The sequence below is a fragment of the Nakaseomyces bracarensis genome, assembly GCF_045282275.1.
Source record: "Nakaseomyces bracarensis strain CBM3 chromosome Unknown Scaff5_0, whole genome shotgun sequence".
NCBI lineage: Eukaryota > Fungi > Ascomycota > Saccharomycetes > Saccharomycetales > Saccharomycetaceae > Nakaseomyces > Nakaseomyces bracarensis.
The window spans coordinates 447,434-465,667 of NW_027263965.1; the positions used below are offsets into that span (position 1 = coordinate 447,434).

At 37.7% G+C, this 18,234-nt stretch overlaps 10 protein-coding genes across 10 annotated transcripts; 8 read left to right on the forward strand and 2 right to left on the reverse strand.

Annotated features, from left to right (window-relative positions):
- Positions 1-578: 578 nt before the first annotated feature.
- On the forward strand, positions 579-1,310 carry RPE1 (ribulose-phosphate 3-epimerase RPE1; the record flags this gene model as incomplete). The annotated part of the gene is made up of 1 exon (XM_071051209.1): positions 579-1,310. One exon carries the CDS (start codon positions 579-581, stop codon positions 1,308-1,310), a length of 732 nt encoding a protein of 243 aa, XP_070907905.1.
- A 272-nt stretch (positions 1,311-1,582) lies between these two features.
- Positions 1,583-2,074, reverse strand: ALB1 (Alb1p; the record flags this gene model as incomplete). Its single annotated transcript, XM_071051210.1, has 1 exon — positions 1,583-2,074. The coding sequence occupies one exon, from the start codon at positions 2,072-2,074 to the stop codon at positions 1,583-1,585; it is 492 nt and encodes a 163-aa protein (XP_070907906.1).
- Positions 2,075-2,424: 350 nt separating this feature from the next.
- Positions 2,425-3,717, forward strand: MTC1 (DUF5427 domain-containing protein MTC1; the record flags this gene model as incomplete). Its single annotated transcript, XM_071051211.1, has 1 exon — positions 2,425-3,717. The coding sequence occupies one exon, from the start codon at positions 2,425-2,427 to the stop codon at positions 3,715-3,717; it is 1,293 nt and encodes a 430-aa protein (XP_070907907.1).
- A 486-nt stretch (positions 3,718-4,203) lies between these two features.
- On the forward strand, positions 4,204-4,665 carry LSM1 (Lsm1p; the record flags this gene model as incomplete). The annotated part of the gene is made up of 1 exon (XM_071051212.1): positions 4,204-4,665. One exon carries the CDS (start codon positions 4,204-4,206, stop codon positions 4,663-4,665), a length of 462 nt encoding a protein of 153 aa, XP_070907908.1.
- A 466-nt stretch (positions 4,666-5,131) lies between these two features.
- On the forward strand, positions 5,132-6,256 carry GCD14 (tRNA 1-methyladenosine methyltransferase subunit GCD14; the record flags this gene model as incomplete). The annotated part of the gene is made up of 1 exon (XM_071051213.1): positions 5,132-6,256. The coding sequence occupies one exon, from the start codon at positions 5,132-5,134 to the stop codon at positions 6,254-6,256; it is 1,125 nt and encodes a 374-aa protein (XP_070907909.1).
- A 135-nt stretch (positions 6,257-6,391) lies between these two features.
- On the reverse strand, positions 6,392-7,300 carry NIT2 (putative hydrolase; the record flags this gene model as incomplete). The annotated part of the gene is made up of 1 exon (XM_071051214.1): positions 6,392-7,300. The coding sequence occupies one exon, from the start codon at positions 7,298-7,300 to the stop codon at positions 6,392-6,394; it is 909 nt and encodes a 302-aa protein (XP_070907910.1).
- Positions 7,301-7,581: 281 nt separating this feature from the next.
- SPT10 (Spt10p) lies at positions 7,582-9,318 on the forward strand (the record flags this gene model as incomplete). The annotated part of the gene is made up of 1 exon (XM_071051215.1): positions 7,582-9,318. One exon carries the CDS (start codon positions 7,582-7,584, stop codon positions 9,316-9,318), a length of 1,737 nt encoding a protein of 578 aa, XP_070907911.1.
- A 253-nt stretch (positions 9,319-9,571) lies between these two features.
- Positions 9,572-9,730, forward strand: MCO6 (Mco6p; the record flags this gene model as incomplete). Its single annotated transcript, XM_071051216.1, has 1 exon — positions 9,572-9,730. The coding sequence occupies one exon, from the start codon at positions 9,572-9,574 to the stop codon at positions 9,728-9,730; it is 159 nt and encodes a 52-aa protein (XP_070907912.1).
- Positions 9,731-10,094: 364 nt separating this feature from the next.
- Positions 10,095-12,203, forward strand: PBS2 (mitogen-activated protein kinase kinase PBS2; the record flags this gene model as incomplete). The annotated part of the gene is made up of 1 exon (XM_071051217.1): positions 10,095-12,203. The coding sequence occupies one exon, from the start codon at positions 10,095-10,097 to the stop codon at positions 12,201-12,203; it is 2,109 nt and encodes a 702-aa protein (XP_070907913.1).
- A 1,540-nt stretch (positions 12,204-13,743) lies between these two features.
- Positions 13,744-17,766, forward strand: TRK1 (Trk1p; the record flags this gene model as incomplete). Its single annotated transcript, XM_071051218.1, has 1 exon — positions 13,744-17,766. The coding sequence occupies one exon, from the start codon at positions 13,744-13,746 to the stop codon at positions 17,764-17,766; it is 4,023 nt and encodes a 1,340-aa protein (XP_070907914.1).
- Between the last annotated feature and the right edge of the window lie 468 nt (positions 17,767-18,234).

The following is an 18,234-nucleotide window of genomic DNA, read 5'->3' on the forward strand; positions in this document are numbered from 1 at the left end:
AAATATTGTACATACTATTTTACAATCGCATTGTATACATTTGCATTTACGATATCCATTTACTAGATGCACTTACACTGTATAGATGAAATCGATGATATGTACCGATGATATGGTAGAGGGGTTACCCGGTATATATAAATATTACCCTGTTTGGGGGGAAATATCCATATGTGTGTACACCGGGTAAGACACCACCCCTGAAAATATTTCTGATTTAGAAAATAAGTAAGCAAAAAGGGCCTACTACAAACAGCGTAGAAGTGTAGAAGCGTAGAAGCGCAGAGAGAGAGCTCCTTCGATGCAGTAAGCAAAGTTTTCGATTTCTTTTGGATTTTTGAAGTTGTTGCGCTCGAGAAGCTCAAAAAATTAAAAAACATAAAAAAAAAGGAGAAATGTGCTGCTAGTACATAGTGACTAAGCATAATAGGGATTTTCCGTCTCTTCAGTTAATATATATATGTAATGAGTATATGTGATAACTGTGTATTTGTTGGGGGATTGGTGGTTGGGGAGCACTTCTAGAACTAGCAATTAAAGCAAAAGTAACATAATCATCAATCAAAAAAAAAAAAACAATGGTTAAACCTATTATTGCTCCTAGTATCCTGGCATCTGATTTTGCTAATTTGGGATGTGATTGTCACCGTGTTATCAATGCTGGTGCCGATTGGTTACACATTGACGTGATGGATGGGCACTTCGTGCCCAACATCACGTTGGGTCAACCAATTGTGACGTCTTTGAGACACGCTGTTCCTCGTTCTGCCGAGGAGATCAAGGAGACTGGTGAGGTTGCCAGACCTACCGCTTTCTTCGATTGTCACATGATGGTGGAAGAACCCGAGAAGTGGGTTGCTGATTTCGTTAAGGCCGGTGCTGACCAGTTTACCTTCCACTACGAGGCCACCAAGGACCCGCTAGGTCTTGTTAAATTGATCAAGGAGCATGGTATCAAGGCTGCGTGTGCAATCAAGCCAGGTACCCCGGTCGATGTCCTCTTCGAACTGGCGCCTTACTTGGACATGGCTCTTGTGATGACCGTGGAACCAGGTTTCGGTGGTCAGAAGTTCATGCCGGACATGATGCCAAAGGTTGAGGCCCTAAGAAACAAGTTCCCACACATGAACATCCAAGTAGACGGTGGTCTCGGTAAGGAAACCATCGGTACCGCAGCTAAGGCTGGTGCTAACGTTATCGTCGCTGGTACTAGTGTTTTCACTGCTTCAAACCCAGAAGAAGTCATTACATTCATGAAAGATGAAGTGAAGAAGGAATTGCATGCCAGAAAGCTGTTAGGTGAGGAATGAATCTTTTAGTTTATTAAATTTTATAAAAAAAAAAATAGAACTAAAATTAATAATAAAAAACTAATATTATTTAAATTATTTACCAAACATTATTGTTTTCTTACGTATTTTGTTGTTTTTTTTTTGATTTTATCGAAAAAACTACCTGGGGTTTATTAGTTAATATTTAATATATGATTAGAGTTACTAGTATACAAAGAGAAATTGTCTAATTTTTTTTTTCTTAAATAAATTGATTATCAGTGATTTTTTTACTTGTTTTTTAAGTGATTCTATGGGAAAAATGGACCACCTAATGTAGTACCTTGTCCGTTCTCAAGCACTAGACCAGCATTAGTAGCATCTCCGATAGCATTCCACAAAGCATCTTTGACTCTCCCAAGGGCAGTCTTCTTCTCCTCTTCCTTTTGCTTCTTCTTAGCATCAATATCAATGTCCATACCTTCTTCCACTTGAGCAGTAGCATCGGTCAGCAGTTTCCTCTGCTGAGCATACTTCAAATTTCTCTCAATCTTCTTAGCACGCTTCTTAGACAAAGTCTTCGTTGTGATACCCTTCGATCTGGCATAGTCATCACTAGCACCTTCGAAATACAACTCAATAGGAACAGACTTCACTTTACCAGACTTGGAATCAGCAGAAGAACGGGCAGGTTGTAACAAACCAGCTTTCTCTCTTTGGTCACGTCTCTTACCAATCGAAGTATTCTTACGGTTCAAGTTGACCGTAAGCTTTGGCCTATTAATACTGTTTCTAGATGGCATTTTTTCAGATGTATTGTCGTTAGTTTATATTCTTGTTTCCAATACTTTCCCCCCTCTAAGGCTTATCCGATGCGATGCGATGAGCTCTCTTCTAATATTAAAATTTTTTTTTTAAATTTTCATGATTTGCTAAAACCCAAAAATTTTCCAATAAAAAAAGAAAGAAACGAAATGAAACCAAAGGGGTGTTTGCTGTTATTTTAAAGATTTGGACGTTTAAGGAAGTTTATGGGATTAATTGGAAGGGAAGACAATTTTAAACAGAACTTCTAGAGGAAAGGAGTATATCTTGGTAGATTAGCACAAGCAGAAAAAATAGAAATAAAAAAATAACATTGGATTCATACGTTATGGTTGATCGTTCGACGGAAGCGGACGAAGTATTTGAGTTTTTGGACTCGTTGCCAGAGGATAAGGATAAACCGCAGACTGGTAAGGATGAGGAAGATGTATTTGAGTTTTTAGAGGAGTTGGAGAAGAGTAAGCTTGGGGAAAAGAAGGGTGGTAATGATAAGAAGAGTAAAGAGAAGAGTAAGAAACACGATGCTAAAACGGTAAAGGAGGAGAAGAAGGATAAGGAAGTAGAAAAGAATAAGAAAGTAGAAGAGAAGAAGGAACCAGTAGAAGAGAAGAAGGAACAAGTAGAAGAAAAGAACCAGGAGGATCTGCAGGATCCATTGGCAACTATTTCTAATTGGTGGTCTACGTCTGGTTCTGCGACTGTTTCTAGTTTATGGTCTAAGACCACTGAGCAGGCCTCTCAGATCAGGAACAAGATACAGCAAGAGCAATTGGATATTACTTCTAGGTTGAACACGCAGACTCTCACGGATCTGGCAAGAAACTTGCAAAAAATTGTGGTTGGTGAGACCGACGAGGTTTTGAGAATCCATCTAGTTCACGATTTGGTCAAGTTTCCGTCCTTGCAGTACCACATAGAAAATAGATTTGACCAAGTTATGAGTTCACAAGTTGAAGGTGGTATTAGGATATTCGTCGATGAATGGGGCCGTCCTAACAGATCTAACTCCATCAGCACCGTTGTTAACCTCGAGCAAATGAAGGATGGGAAACCAATTGTGGAATCTTCTGAACCTAGAGTGAAGCTGAACTTGTTTACAGGAAAAATCAGTGATGGTGAAAAGCTAGCTTTTGCTAACATTGATAATTCGATAAAACTTTTCAACAAAGCGCATGAGGAATATTTCAAACAGCAAAAGACAACAGAAGGTGAAGGTGAGGCCGAAAAGTCTAACACAGATGGTAAGAGTGATAGCAATGATAGGATCAGCGATATCTTTATCAGCATATTGCCAATTGCAATCCCTGCTAAGGATGATACTAAATCGGACGACATGATTATCACTGACACACATCAAGCTGGTAATTTCAGTTTCACCATTGTGCTAAAGGATATCAGTAACAATATTACTGCCATCACTAGATCCCAGGCTTTCCCAGCTAACTGGGTTGAATGGCTGGAAGGCAACCATGAGAAGAAGAAGGAAAAGAAGTCCGAAGACGATGACGAAGAAGAAGATGTGGACCCTGGTGAGTGGGTGAAGGATTGGATTGAGGATGGTTTAAGTCTATCAGTAGGTGTACTAGCCCAGACTTATGTTATCAAAAGGATGGGTCTATAAATCCTCCAGGCATAGACTTCAATCATACCTTCTTCTAAAACCTAATTTTGCTTTCACTAGTTTATATTTTCTATAATACACTATCACATATCTAGTACTTCTTATCTCACTATTTATCTCTCCATTAAGAGTAGCTCCTTAGAATGAGTTGAAGAACTATTAGATGTATTAGAATTATACTTCTAATACTATAGAAAACTGATATATATACTAAAATCGCCGTTTTATACATTAAAGAATCAATGCTATAATATATGAATTTTCATAAATTATATCATGTTTAACGGTATAGTTAAGTGACTTGACTTGACTTTTTTTCACATTGACGAAGCAATTCATTATTATATGGATATTTGAAAAGAGTAGAGCGATTGACATCACCTGTATATTACATGAGAGTGACTACCATTGCTCTGTACTAGAACCTAGTTTGTAGTGGAATCTAGGTTATATTGAAGATACTATATATAAAAAATTGAGAACATAATGGCAGAGAAGACACGGATTACGGAAGGTGAGGCCGACCTATATTTAGACCAATACAATTTCACCACGACTGCGGCTATTGTCAGTTCTGTGGACCGCAAGATTTTCGTGCTGCTACGTGATGGTAAGCTTTTATTCGGTGTTTTGAGGACTTTTGACCAGTATGCTAACTTGATATTGCAGGATTGTGTCGAGAGAATAGATATTCCAGAGTTGAAGGAGTACGCTGAAGAGGAGCGTGGTATATTCATGATTCGTGGTGAGAATGTTGTTATGCTAGGTGAGGTTGATATTGATAAGGAGGACCAGCCACTAGAAGCACTAAAGCGTATACCATTCGAGGAAGCTCAGAAAATAAAGCAACAAAAGGAAGAAAAGAGATGCAAAGACGAATTTGTAAGAAGCAAGGAATTGGCTCGTTACGGTCTGAGTCACGATTTCCACAAACAGGACATGTATTAAGAAGATAGAAAGTAAAATGAAAATAAAGAATCTCCAGTAAAAGGGTTCTGTTTAATAAAAAACGAATATATTATTTTTCTTTTTTTTTTGTATACGTCTACTTGATACTTAATATTGCGGCAATACCCACATTTGTATTCTAATTAACACTTCATGACATGTATTAATTATCGTTTGAATTTAATCGTTTATACACATATCTGGTTTATAGTAGAATAAACTTACATCATAGCGAATATGCTTACAGATTTAATCTGATGATCACGTGTTTATTACGTAGAATGATATGTGAAAAATTTAGCTTCTCAAACTCATCGACCTCATCGCATTGGAATTCTAATTAACAGCATTTGTAAAGATGATTGGTTATCTTGACCTTATGTGAGATTGATCAATTATATGACATTTAGAAGAGTGTGAAGGATAACAGTGTTATAATACAGGGAAGAAAGGGTTTCAATTGACGATGCCTGTGGAACAATTTGATAAATACAAGGATTTGATAGAAGAAGGTGATTTAGCTCTGATATGGATATCTAGAGATAACATCAAGCCTGTAAGGATTAATAGTAAGGAGACTTTTAACACCAGGTATGGTTCTTTCCCACATAAATCCATGGTTGGTAAACCATACGGGTCTCAAATAGCCATAAGGACGAAAACTGCCAAGAAGTTTGCATTTATCCACGTTATGCAACCATCTCCAGAACTCTGGACGTTATCACTGCCGCATAGAACTCAGATTGTATATACGCCAGACTCTTCATATATCATGCAGAGACTAAATTGCGGTCCTTCTACAAGAGTTATTGAGGCTGGTACCGGTTCAGGATCATTTTCTCATGCATTTGCTCGTACTGTTGGCCGCCTGTATACTTTTGAATTTCATCAGGTTAGATATGAGCAAGCCTCAGCTGAGTTCAAGGATCACGGTCTTTTGGACAAGAATACGGTGATAACTCATAGGGACGTTTGTGAAGATGGATTTACAATTAAGAAGACAGATGAGACATCCTACGAATTCGAAGACGGTGAAGAGGAAGTTCAACTGAATGCCAATGCTATATTTTTGGATTTACCTGCACCATGGGATGCTATCCCAAATATTGACTCAGTAATCACTTCTGATGAAAAGGTTGGATTGTGTTGTTTTTCACCATGTATAGAGCAAGTAGACAAGACTCTAGAAGCATTAGAAAAACATGGATGGTTTGATGTTGAGATGGTAGAAATACAAGGAAGGCAGTATGAAAGCCGTAGACAAATGGTAAGGCGCTTGGATGACGCATTAGAGAGATTGTCTGACATCAAGAAGCGTAAGTTGGAGATGGTGGAAAAGCGCCGTAAAACTGAAGAAGGTATTGAATCTGGTAAAGTCGAAAATGAAAAACAGTCTAATGAACCTAGAAAAACTATCGAGAAATCGAAGTTCAACCCTTTTGGTAAGGGTTCTCGCATAAAAGAAGGTGATGAAAACTTTGAGTGGAAAGAGGTTACAAAGATCGAACCTGAAATTAAGTCTCATACATCATATCTTACCTTCGCATATAAAATCAAGAACAAGAGTAAAATAGAGCAAAACTCTGATTAATTTACCGCATATGTAGTAGTTTAGGTCAACTCATATCTAATAAAGCATGTTTTGAAGGTCATATAATACATAAATTCTTTTGTATAATGTTCTTAATATTTTGTTTTTTTAACATGTCTTCGTATATTCTTTGCGTTAGATGTTAAACATATCATATCGTCTTTGATCAATGAGAGGCATATTTTCTCTTACTTTTTTAAGCAAATCCATATCTAGGTCTGCAATGATCAAATCACCATCTTTTTGGTCCATACCATCGGCTGAAGCGATTACTTCTCCCCAAGGATTGATAATTAAAGAGTGGCCCCACGACCTTCTTTCGACTGTGTTAGTACTGTTAGAATGTGTTTTGCTCCACTCATCATCAAAAACATCGTGAGAACCGCATTGTCCTGGCATTACAACATAACATTGTGTATCTATGGCACGAGCTCTTCCCAGTAACTCCCAATGTGCTTCTCCAGTTTTCGAGGTAAATGCACTTGGGTAACAAATCAATTCAGCGCCTTCCTTTCTTAGTCGCAGAGCAAGTTCGGGAAATCTAATATCATAACATATAGATGAGCCTAGTTTTCCAACTGGAGTACTCAATATGGAAGGAATCTCACTACCTGGCTGTACAGATCGTGACTCCTTCAAAATGGGACCATTGGGAACATCAACATCGAATAGATGCAGTTTTTGATATGTTTGTAAAATCTTGCCCTCGTGGTTGATATAAAGAAGCACATTTTTGACCCTATCATCTCCCTTATCCTTCTCATTAGGAGGTAAATGCACTCCAATAGAAATATCTATACTCCTATTTGCAGTCTTGTTGATCATTTTCACCTTGCCTTGTAGCTCTTCAATAAAACGGGGGCTTTTATGAGCCAAAAATTTGGAATGCTCTGCATTCTGGGAAAGGTAATCAGTTGCTTCAGGAAAGAATATAAGCCTCACATCTTCTTTTATAGCTCGCTCTATCAAGGAGACTACCTTCAAAAGATTCTTTGAGTGGTTCGAAGACGAAGATAACTGACCAATAGCAATTCTCATCGACATGTCATTAATTATCCCGGGCTAGATGTTTATTTGCGACGATTGATTTAACGATAGTTTCCATTACGTCTTATTGCTTTTTATATAGGATTTTAGCAAAATACACATATTAATATGTAGATCACGCGAAATATTTTTTTTTTTATTATTATTATATTAAAAAGGTTTTATATAGAATAAAGACGTGTATTTACCAAGAGTTAAAGACCTTGATCTATTAGGAACTCCTTACTTTGGTGTAGTATTAGCTTTCGTTATAATTTTCTTTGTTTTTGGTGGGGGTGATGGGATATAGATCTGAAGTTGTAGAGAGTCCGTTGCAGCCGCGTACTATACTATTGAAGGATGGTGAGACCATAGCTACGATGTATCCGATCCCTAGTATGGTAGAGTTATTGCCGCATGGGTTGTTGTCTTTTATGGTGGAGGAGTTTAATATGGAGATAGAGAAGGGGGATAGTCTGCCATTTTATAACACTTTGACCTCAGATGAGTTTAGGAAATTACTGTTTCAAGAGGATGGGCATCTCTGTGTCATGGTGCTGGGGGAAATCCCCGAATTGGACTACAGTGGTGGTAGTTCTATTAATGATGATGAGAAGGAGAATGGGAGCAAGAATCGGCTGCAGAGACCCGCCCAATCTGATCTTATGCGACACACTCCGCAATATAAAAAGCGGAAAGAGAAGAGGAATCTGCATATGAATATACAATGGGAGAAACAATGTTTAGGGTTGTTTACTGTACAGTCAGCGTTTCCAGGCCGTTCTGCACATGTTGTTACTGGTACTTTCCTGGTTAATGCAGGCATTAGAGGGAAAGGCATAGGAAGGACACTTGTGGAGACCTTCATTGACTGGTCGAAGAAGTTGGGGTATACATCTTCTTTTTTCCCTCTGATATATGATACCAATGTTGGTATGAGAAGAATTCTAGAAGATTTGAACTTTAGGAAAATTGGAAAACTCCCGGAGTCCGGTATCCTGAAGGGATTCGACATACCTGTTGATTCGTTCATGTATGGTAAAGAGTTTACACATATCACGAAAAGCATAGATCTTCTACGTGAGACGCAAAAAACTGATGATATTGGAAAGTATGAACGGCTACAATACTATTTAGAGACTGGTATGTACCCAGAAAACTGTGATCGAAATGAGAAGGCCCGTTTAAGAGTCAGTGCTCGTTCGCATTCTGTTGAGAACGGAAGATTGCTGAACGGATCTGGGAAAGAAGTGATATATGATCCTGAGAGACAGCAACAGATTGCCTTGGATACACACGTGGTAGAGCACCAAGGTATTAATAAAGTAACGACGCGTATAGCAGAGAAATATCATTGGAAAGGTATCAAGAACACGGTTACAGAAGTGATCGCGAAATGTCCCAAGTGTAAGATGCGTTATCCAGATGGTATGGGTGTTATAGTAACACAGGACGATAACGTCCCGCAGGCCCATATGCTACCAACACACAGAATTAATGTTGTGGATAAGAGAGATAATGTGAGGAGGCCTAGCGATGAACATACCCATGTCCAGGATCTGCGGCCCTCAAAGAAACAGAGAATTGATATTCCGGTAGAGACGAAGTTGCCGGACACAACTCCACCTGATTCTGCCCACAACGTGTTTAACTTGACTGCGAATACGTGGGCTGCAAAACTAGCTGCAAATATTGGCTTTCATGGTGATGATGGTGAAGATCACAGTCTTGTTAATGGCGATCATCACGAACAAGCAAACACCAATGATCATGACAGTGGTCAAAGCCATGAACACGAACACGAACACGAACACGAACACGACCACAATCATACTCATGACCACGATAATAGTCTAATAGGAGATGCACATGTACCTTCTTCTGTGCTGGACAGGAACGATAACGGAATGAGCAGCCTCCACGACCTGGATAAAGACGGCAGCATCATGGATGCCGCTATGCTAAGCCTCGAGGACAACGTCATTGCGGCATTGGAAATAGTACGAAAAGAACAGAAAGACGAATACTACGATTGATAATACTACGATTAATAATAATACTACGTTTGATAATAGATAATAATATCCCCCATCAAGGCTACGATTGTTAATTATTTTGATATGGGAAACACGTGATTAGTATATAGTCCCTAAATTTTTATTGTTATTTTTTATTTTTTTTTATGAACTTAATTTTTGGCTATTTTTGATTGTTGGATTGATCTTCTAGTTTATAAGAGTTGGAAGAGAGAGAGAGAGAGAGAGATACGATGGACAAAAGGTGAAAGGGATGATATTCTTTTATAACCATATAAGGTCCATATTTACACACTCGCACTCTACCCGGAAACAGATCGAGCTGTCACGCCGGGCGTTCTTCCAGTTGCTCGGGTTCCTCGGGAGTTGTGTCGTTATCTCCCTCGTGTCCCAATCCAATTACCTAGAATAAGTAAGATATGTAGTATATAAACAAAATCGATATCATGTGATTAATATAAATATTTTTTAACTTTGAAAAGTAAAATAGAAAGAATGTATAAGCCATTAAAAAAAAAAATAAAAAATAAAAAATAAAAAGCAGAAGCAGAAGAGAGAAGGGAAAAAAAATTTACCATAAAAAAAAAAGAACTCGAATCAGGAATGGGAAAAGAAGAAAAAAGGCTAAAAAGGATTGATAAGAGTTATAGGACTAAGAAATCGATAAATACAAAAAGCTTAAAGGGTAATAATAATCTAGCAACTAGGAAGAAAAGAATAAGCAAAAGAAACTAACTCGAAAAGGATCTTATTTGGAAAAAAAAGATAGAAACTAAATGAATAGGCACAGCGTAGCGGGTGTTAATGATGCTATGGAGAGGATGAGGATTGAGAAGGAGGAGACTTCTGTGAAGCGGGCTAGTTCTATGTCTTCTAATTACAGTAATATAAATGCAAGTTTACATGCTCGTGTGAAGGCTTTTCAGGAGCAAAGAGGGCTGCATCGGTCTAGTAGTCTTGGGAAGAGTGATTCCGAGGAGACTCTTGGGCCTGAGGGCGGTAGGAGTAACAGTGGGGGGAGTATAAGTTTTCAGCAGAATAATGGGAGTAATGGGAGTCTAGGAGATCGTGAACGCGACCGCGGAGGCGGCAAGGAGATACATAAGATTGTGAATAAGCCTTTGCCACCACTTCCACCTGGCGGAAATGGTGGAACTTGCAGTGGAAGTGCTGGTGGAATGAGCTCTGGTATGAGCTCTATGGGAGCTGTTGGTGGAACTAGTTCTGGCGTTGGTCAAGGTGTTGGCCAAGGGAAGGGAGTCGTACGAGGGCCAGTTCCTGGTTTTCTATCCGATAGACGTGGTTCTCAGATCTCTCCCGGTACTGATGTTTCCAGCAGCTCATCGCCATTTCAGGGCTCAATTACCGGTCTGAGTCGTGAAACAGGAAATGTTTATGGCAGGACGCCGCTTAATACCGTGTCAGCACCTAGCGTGCCAGCATTGAATCCTAATAGAAAGGCCCCTAAGGCTCCAATGATCCCCCATAACACAGTGATACCCACTCAACAAATGCCAAGTTTAAGTGCGAGAAGAGGGTTGAAGTTGCCACCTGGCGGAATGAGTCTTAAGTTGCCTTCGAAGGGCGATGCACCTTCCATGCCAAGTACAGTGACAGCACCAGCATCATTACCGCAAGCCCAACATCAAGAATTTGCGGCTACCCCTTCAAATAAAAATCATATAAAGAGTGGTAACGGTAATGGTAAGAGGTCAAATCCTGGCTCTTTGGTAAATGCAGTTCAAAGTACTTCTACATCTTCCAGTACTGAAGAGTCCCATGATACTGAAGGTACCGAGCCAAAAAGTAACTCAAACCCTGGTGGATTATTTGCAAATTTCTCTCGTTATGTTGATATCAAGTCGGGATCGTTGAATTTTGCTGGCAAATTATCACTTTCTTCTAGGGGTATCGATTTCAGTAATGGTTCGAGTTCGAGGATTACACTTTCAGAGTTACAATTTATTGAGGAATTAGGTCACGGTAATTACGGTACCGTCTCGAAGGTTTTGCATAAACCAAACAACGTTTTGATGGCTATGAAGGAGGTTAGACTTGAACTAGATGAAGCTAAATTCAGACAAATTTTGATGGAATTGGAAGTTTTGCATAAATGTAAGTCGCCTTATATTGTTGACTTTTATGGAGCCTTCTTTATTGAGGGTGCTGTCTACATGTGTATGGAATATATGGATGGTGGATCCTTAGATAAAATATACGACGAAAATCCAGAAATGGGGGGAATCGACGAACCACAACTAGCATTCATTACATACGCGGTAATTCAAGGTCTTCGTGAATTGAAGGAAGTGCATAATGTTATTCACAGAGATGTGAAACCTACTAATATACTATGTTCTGCAAAACAAGGTACTATAAAACTTTGTGATTTCGGTGTTTCGGGCAACTTAGTAGCATCTCTTGCTAAGACCAACATTGGATGCCAATCATATATGGCTCCTGAACGTATTAAGTCATTGAATCCTGATAGAGGAACCTACACCGTTCAATCAGATATTTGGTCTCTAGGTTTGAGTATTCTCGAAATGGCCTTGGGTAGATACCCTTATCCCCCAGAAACTTTTGATAATATATTCTCACAATTGAGTGCTATCGTTGACGGTCCACCTCCAAGGTTGCCTGACGATAGGTTCAGTGAGGATGCACAAGATTTTGTTTCATTGTGTCTACAGAAGATCCCAGACAGAAGACCAAACTATGCTAATTTAAGTGAGCATCCATGGTTAGTGAAATATCGTAAAGTGGATGTTAAAATGGGTGACTATATTTCTAAGAGATTAGAAATACGAAGCAAAATTCTGGCTGAGAAAGGTGAAGATGGCCTTCATCGGACCGTGCCAGCTTTACATAGGGGCGGATTATAGAAAATAACTGCGACTGCATCAACCGGCAAGGGCAATATAACTCAAATCACCTACTTCAGCTTAAAACACTTGCATAACCTAATAAAATCAACTACTTCGTAGGTGCACGATTTTTCTTGAATAGCTTTTTCCGCTAATGAACAATTTTATGATTAACTTTACAATTTCTAAAAAAAAAAAATAAAAAAAAAAATTAACCTCACTAAAAATATATTATATTATTATTACAACTATTATTATTATTACTATTATTATTATTTTCTTTTCCTTCGTACTGGTTTACAGATGATATTATAACATTAAATTTTCGCATGATGCTTCTGATAACAATTTGAATAGAAGCATCTTTAAGAATTCCTTTGGTTCCCACAGTCATAACTATTCTAAAAACTGCTGTTTCAAATGTTAGAAGATGCAGAAAATAGAGGATGAAGAAGGAAGGGAAACAGTCCTAACACATTCAACTTTTATTGTTTAATTTTTATTTTTATTTTTTAGCCCATTATTATTACTATTAAACCTTTCAATCGTCATTTATAGGGAAGATAAGGAATTTACATATATATATTTGTTTAAAAATCTGAATAACTAAAACCAAATAATAAAATAAGTTTAAAAAAAAAAACTGGATAAACTAATTATATAAATACAAAATAAGTAATAGTATACAAAATCTTGTAGTTTTCGTTCATTTGCCAAAGTGGAGCATAATTTTTTTTTATCCTAATATGGGGCAAACATTAATGTAGCTTATTTTCCTGCTAATAATAATTCGTCATTTATAGAAGTAGCTTGACTTGACATATTGAAGGGTGGGATAGGGAAGTATGTGGCTTAGATCAACGATAGCTGGTATGTAATCTGTTTTTTTACGTTTTGTTGGTGGGATCGGATCAGCTTATCCATGCCATAGAAAATACGGGCTCAAAAGAAAAACAAGATACACGAAGGGAAAAAAATTATTTACGCTGATACTGAAGATGGATGAGCTCTCTTGGTGATAACAACAATGAGGCATTAAAAAGGTATTAGTTGCTAGTATTTAAGCTAACCTATTTGATTAAAAGAAGAGTCTAATCAGCTATAGATATTCTTTTTGTATTACCCCACTACAAAGGCAGTGAGGCAGGACTTTAAGAGACAAAGAGAGCTCTTATTTTGGCTAATCACCACTGCACGACCTGGAAATCCTGCAATAGGATTTTAGTTTTGTTTTATAGAAGCAAGTGTAGTGGTAATTATCAGCTTATTGTTAATCTTCACCATTCCATCCTCCCGCAACTTTAATTCGTCCATCATAGGAAAGTCTAGAAAATTATAGAAAAGACACCCCTGCATACCGGTGTTTCTAGAAAGCTTTCAAAGTATAGGCTAAAGGGAATAACTTATTTTTTTGTTACATTCAATCGTATTCATTTTTTTGTTTATTTTTTGCTTACATTCATTTCAATTCTATTCACTTCAAACTATTACGACAACCCTTTTACCCCTACTTTTTACTTAACAACATTGATACAGTATAAATTCATTCAAACAAAAAATGGAGCTACGAAGGCGGTTAAGTAGGGTTCATACTCTTACTCCGTTTCAATTTTCATACAAGAAAACTTTTGGTCATAAATTTAGGGATGTCATTGCAAAAAGTGGTCATTACTTGAGCCCTATACAAAAATATGTTTTCCCAAACTTTATCGCTGTACATTATTTTTACATTATCTCAATGACAATACTAGCATCAATATTAATGTATCCAGTGAGGAATTTTAAATATATTGATATCTTGTTCCTTGCGTCCGGAGCTACAACCCAAGGTGGGTTAAACACAATTGATGTCAATGCTTTAACGTTATACCAACAAATTATCATTTACATCATTTGTAATCTCTGTACACCCATTGCAATTCATGGAGCTCTGGCGTTTGTAAGATTGTACTGGTTTGAAAGACACTTTGACAATATCAGAGACTCGTCGAAGAGAAATTTTAAGATGAGAAGAACTAAAACTATTTTAGAAAGACAGAAGACTGCGCGGACGCTTTCAAGATTAAGAACAAATACTACACAAAACAGGAATAGGGTACAAACAGGCAATAACGCTGCTGAGAACTTTCAGGAAAAACTTTTCAGCGGTGAACTAATTAACAGAGATGAACAGAACTCTGTAAACAGTAGAGACGAAAGTAGCGAAAATGGTAGCCAAATTGATAGTGCCTCTAGTAACCAAGTGATTTCTGCTGATGCTGGAAGAATAAGGAAGTCTATGTCGCCAAAATCCGGAACGTCAAGTATACCTACGAGCACTAATACAGCACACGAAATACCGGGAAAGCAAGTCGAGAGGCCAATCTTATTCAGTGACCGTACTTCCGACCATTCAGCACCTAATAAACGTGAAAGATTCAAAAGGCGCAGGTCAAAAGATATATCCCCACAGGACATGTACAGGTCGATTATGATGCTTCAAGATAAACATAAACAACATGAACATCTAGAGGAAGAAGAAGGCCCAGCATTAGTAATCGGCTCCCCAATAGATAGAGATGGGAATGCTATAAGAGATGTGAAAAAGGTGAGGTCACCAGTAATGACTCCAATACATTCTCGTTCACAATCTACTCAGGACATCAGCCCGAATAATAGTAACTCCCAATCCACTGAAGACATCAGTCCGAATAATAGTAACTCTTACAGTGACGACGTTAATCATATATCAGAACCTGAAGATGTAAGTGAATATTCAGCTTCTGGTAGTGGTAATTCAAATGCTATTGAAACAAGTAATGATGAGCTTTCAACTACAGAAAATGATTATGGAGCAATTGGCATTGGTGATGGCAAACCCCACTCAAATGAATCTCTTCATCTACATAGTATTGGCAAAAGAGAGCACTTATCAAATAAGCTAGTATCGAATGATAACGAAAACGCAACGGGACAGGAAGCTGTTGAGTCGGGATCGGATGAAGATGGCCTTAACAGTGATAGAGAAAACGAGCAAGATTATAGTGACGAAGGATACGACACGAGTTCATATGATGTTGGTTCTAATACGAGGGATGAAATTAGTTCCATTGATTCAGCAAATTCAGCTTTGAGCTCCAATTCAGATATAGACGATCAGAATTCATTCAATAGGATGGAACATTATGTAAATGACGACAGTAATCAAACAGGTGATATTGAAGAGAGCAAACATATTACGTTTGGAACAGCAAATGAAAACGATTCACCCGCTAAAACAGGACAACCTAAAATTCAGTTCAATATTACTGAACCTCCTAGAAAAAAACTACTCCATCAAAACCAACAAAATCCTTCACAAATCAGTACTATTTATGCGACTAAGAAGAGACATTCTAGCAATTCCTTTTTAAAGCAGTTTACAAAGGGGAAAAAGATACGACATAACTTGAAGAGAAGACTGTCTGGAGGTGCTATAGATAGGCTGGAAAATTGGGAGCGTGCAAAGAATAAATTGAAATCTTCAAGTAATGATGCTACCGAAACTAATGATAATGGTGAGGACTATTTTGCAGATAATGAAAGTGACGATGATAAAAATGCATTAGATAGAACCGTTAGTGGAAATCTAGAACGATCAACCACTTACGATTTCATATCACCTAAAGATTTGGATAAATTAGCGCAAGAACCAAGGTTTCAAAAAATGGTTTATAAAAACTGGAAACAAAGCCACAGAAAGGACAAAAAACGTAGAAAAAGTCTATGGAATAAAAAATTTGATTTTGAGGGCGTTAATCCAAATTTTTTCCATAACTTAGAAAATGGTGCTCAACATTCTAATGGTTATGAAGATAACAACAATAACCAATATAGTTATAACAACGATCCTGACAAATCCTCTACCATAGACGATATGGATCTACAGTTTGATGTCGGAATGAATGATGACAACTATTTTGGAATGAATATGGATTATGTGCCACCGAACAATACATTTTCTCGTACAATGAGTGCAAATTACTTATCATGGCAACCAACTATTGCCCGTAACTCTCTATTCGTTGACTTATCTAAGACACAGAAAGAAGAATTAGGAGGTGTTGAGTATAGAGCTACCAAACTACTCTGTAAAATTTTGGTTTTCTACTATGTCGGTTTTCATGTCATGACGTTTGTGATGTTAGTTCCTTGGATTACTACAAAGACGCATTATAAAAACCTGGTTAAAAGCGACGGTGTCACACCTGCCTGGTGGGGTTTTTTTACTGCTATGAGCGCATTTAATGATTTGGGGTTAACTCTAACACCTGACTCTATGTCTTCTTTTTCTACTGCTATTTACCCTCAAATAGTGATGATATGGTTCATTATCATTGGTAATACTGGGTTTCCTGTACTGTTGCGTTTCATTATTTGGGTATTATACAAATTTGCTCCTGATTTATCACAACAGCAGGAAAGTTTGGGATTCTTATTGGACCATCCTCGCCGTTGTTTCACATTGTTATTTCCCAGTGCGGCAACTTGGTGGCTACTTTTCATTCTTTTAGCATTAAATATCACTGACTGGATATTGTTCATTATATTAGACTTCCGTAACATCACGGTGAGGGGTCTTTCCAAAGGTCACAGAGTCCTTATAGGTTTATTCCAAGCAGTAACTACAAGAACAGCCGGGTTCTCAATTGTTAATGTTAGTTTGTTAAATGCCGCTATCCAAGTTTCCTATATGATTATGATGTATGTCTCCGTTCTACCAGTTGCAATTTCTATTCGTAGAACAAATGTTTACGAAGAGCAGTCTTTGGGTTTATATGGAAAGGAAATGGAAGAAGAAAGTTCAAGTGAATCAGAGTCCGAGGAAGAAAGCTCTGACACAGAGTTGCTAGGTGCCAACAGAGACAGTGATGATGAAGAAGGCAGCATGGATTCACAATACTATGCGCCCTCCAATCATGCCAAAGTCGACAGCGAAGAATCTTCATCTAACGAAGGTAGTAGTAATTCGACCTCTAAAGGCAAGAATAGAGCAAATGATCACAACAAAAACAAGAAAAAGAAGAAGAAGAAGAAGAAGAAGAAGAGAGGGAATAAAAGTGAAAAAGAAGGTAAGAAATCCTTCATTGTAGCACATTTAATGAGACAGCTGACCTTCGATATCTGGTATGTTTTCCTGGGTGTTTTCATCATATGTATATGTGAAAATACACACATACAAGATTTAACTAAACCGGGTTTCAATATTTTTGCTGTGATTTTTGAATGTGTCAGTGCATATGGTACCGTTGGTCTTTCGCTAGGTTATCCAGATACTAACCAATCCCTCTCAGCCCAATTCAATACAATGGCAAAACTAATCATCATAGCTCTACTAATTAGAGGTAGAAATAGAGGTTTACCATACACACTTGACCGTGCTATCATCTTGCCTAGTGACAGACTAGAACGGATAGATCACATTGAAGATTTGGCATTGAAAAGAGCAGGCGGTGTACAGAACCTACAGAAAAACAAGAAAAAGAAGAGTATTAATCGCAGAGCGATCAAATGGCTCAAGAAAGGTGGGAAATCATTGCTATATCCAAATAAGGTCTTATAGAGTTAATATGTACGTAATAATACATCATCCATTTTTTTTTTTTTTCTCTAGATATATATCATTATTTCTTTCTTCTTTCACATTTGTCATAACAACTTATTGTCTATTTTGTCCTCAAAATATAGGCCCATGGCTCATCGTTCTGGAACCCCTCAGCAGGATTTTAGGCTTGTCCAGTTTTTTGTCCTCTAATTAGACAGACATTGTCCTTTTTAGGGTTTCCATAAATCGTCACATCCCAGGACAAATTTCCATTTTTAGAAGGTGTACCAAATTACGAAGACAAGTCTCACAAATTGTCCGCCGGAAAAGTTTTTATCGACCGATGGATTTAAGAAAACCCCGTAGTGACTGTGATTAAACGGGTGATTTAGAGAAAGGAAATTTTTTTTTTTATTTTTTTGAAAAAAAAATTTTTTTCTTGAAAAAAAAAAGGTATAAATAGTAATAAAATATTCTTGAAGCTCA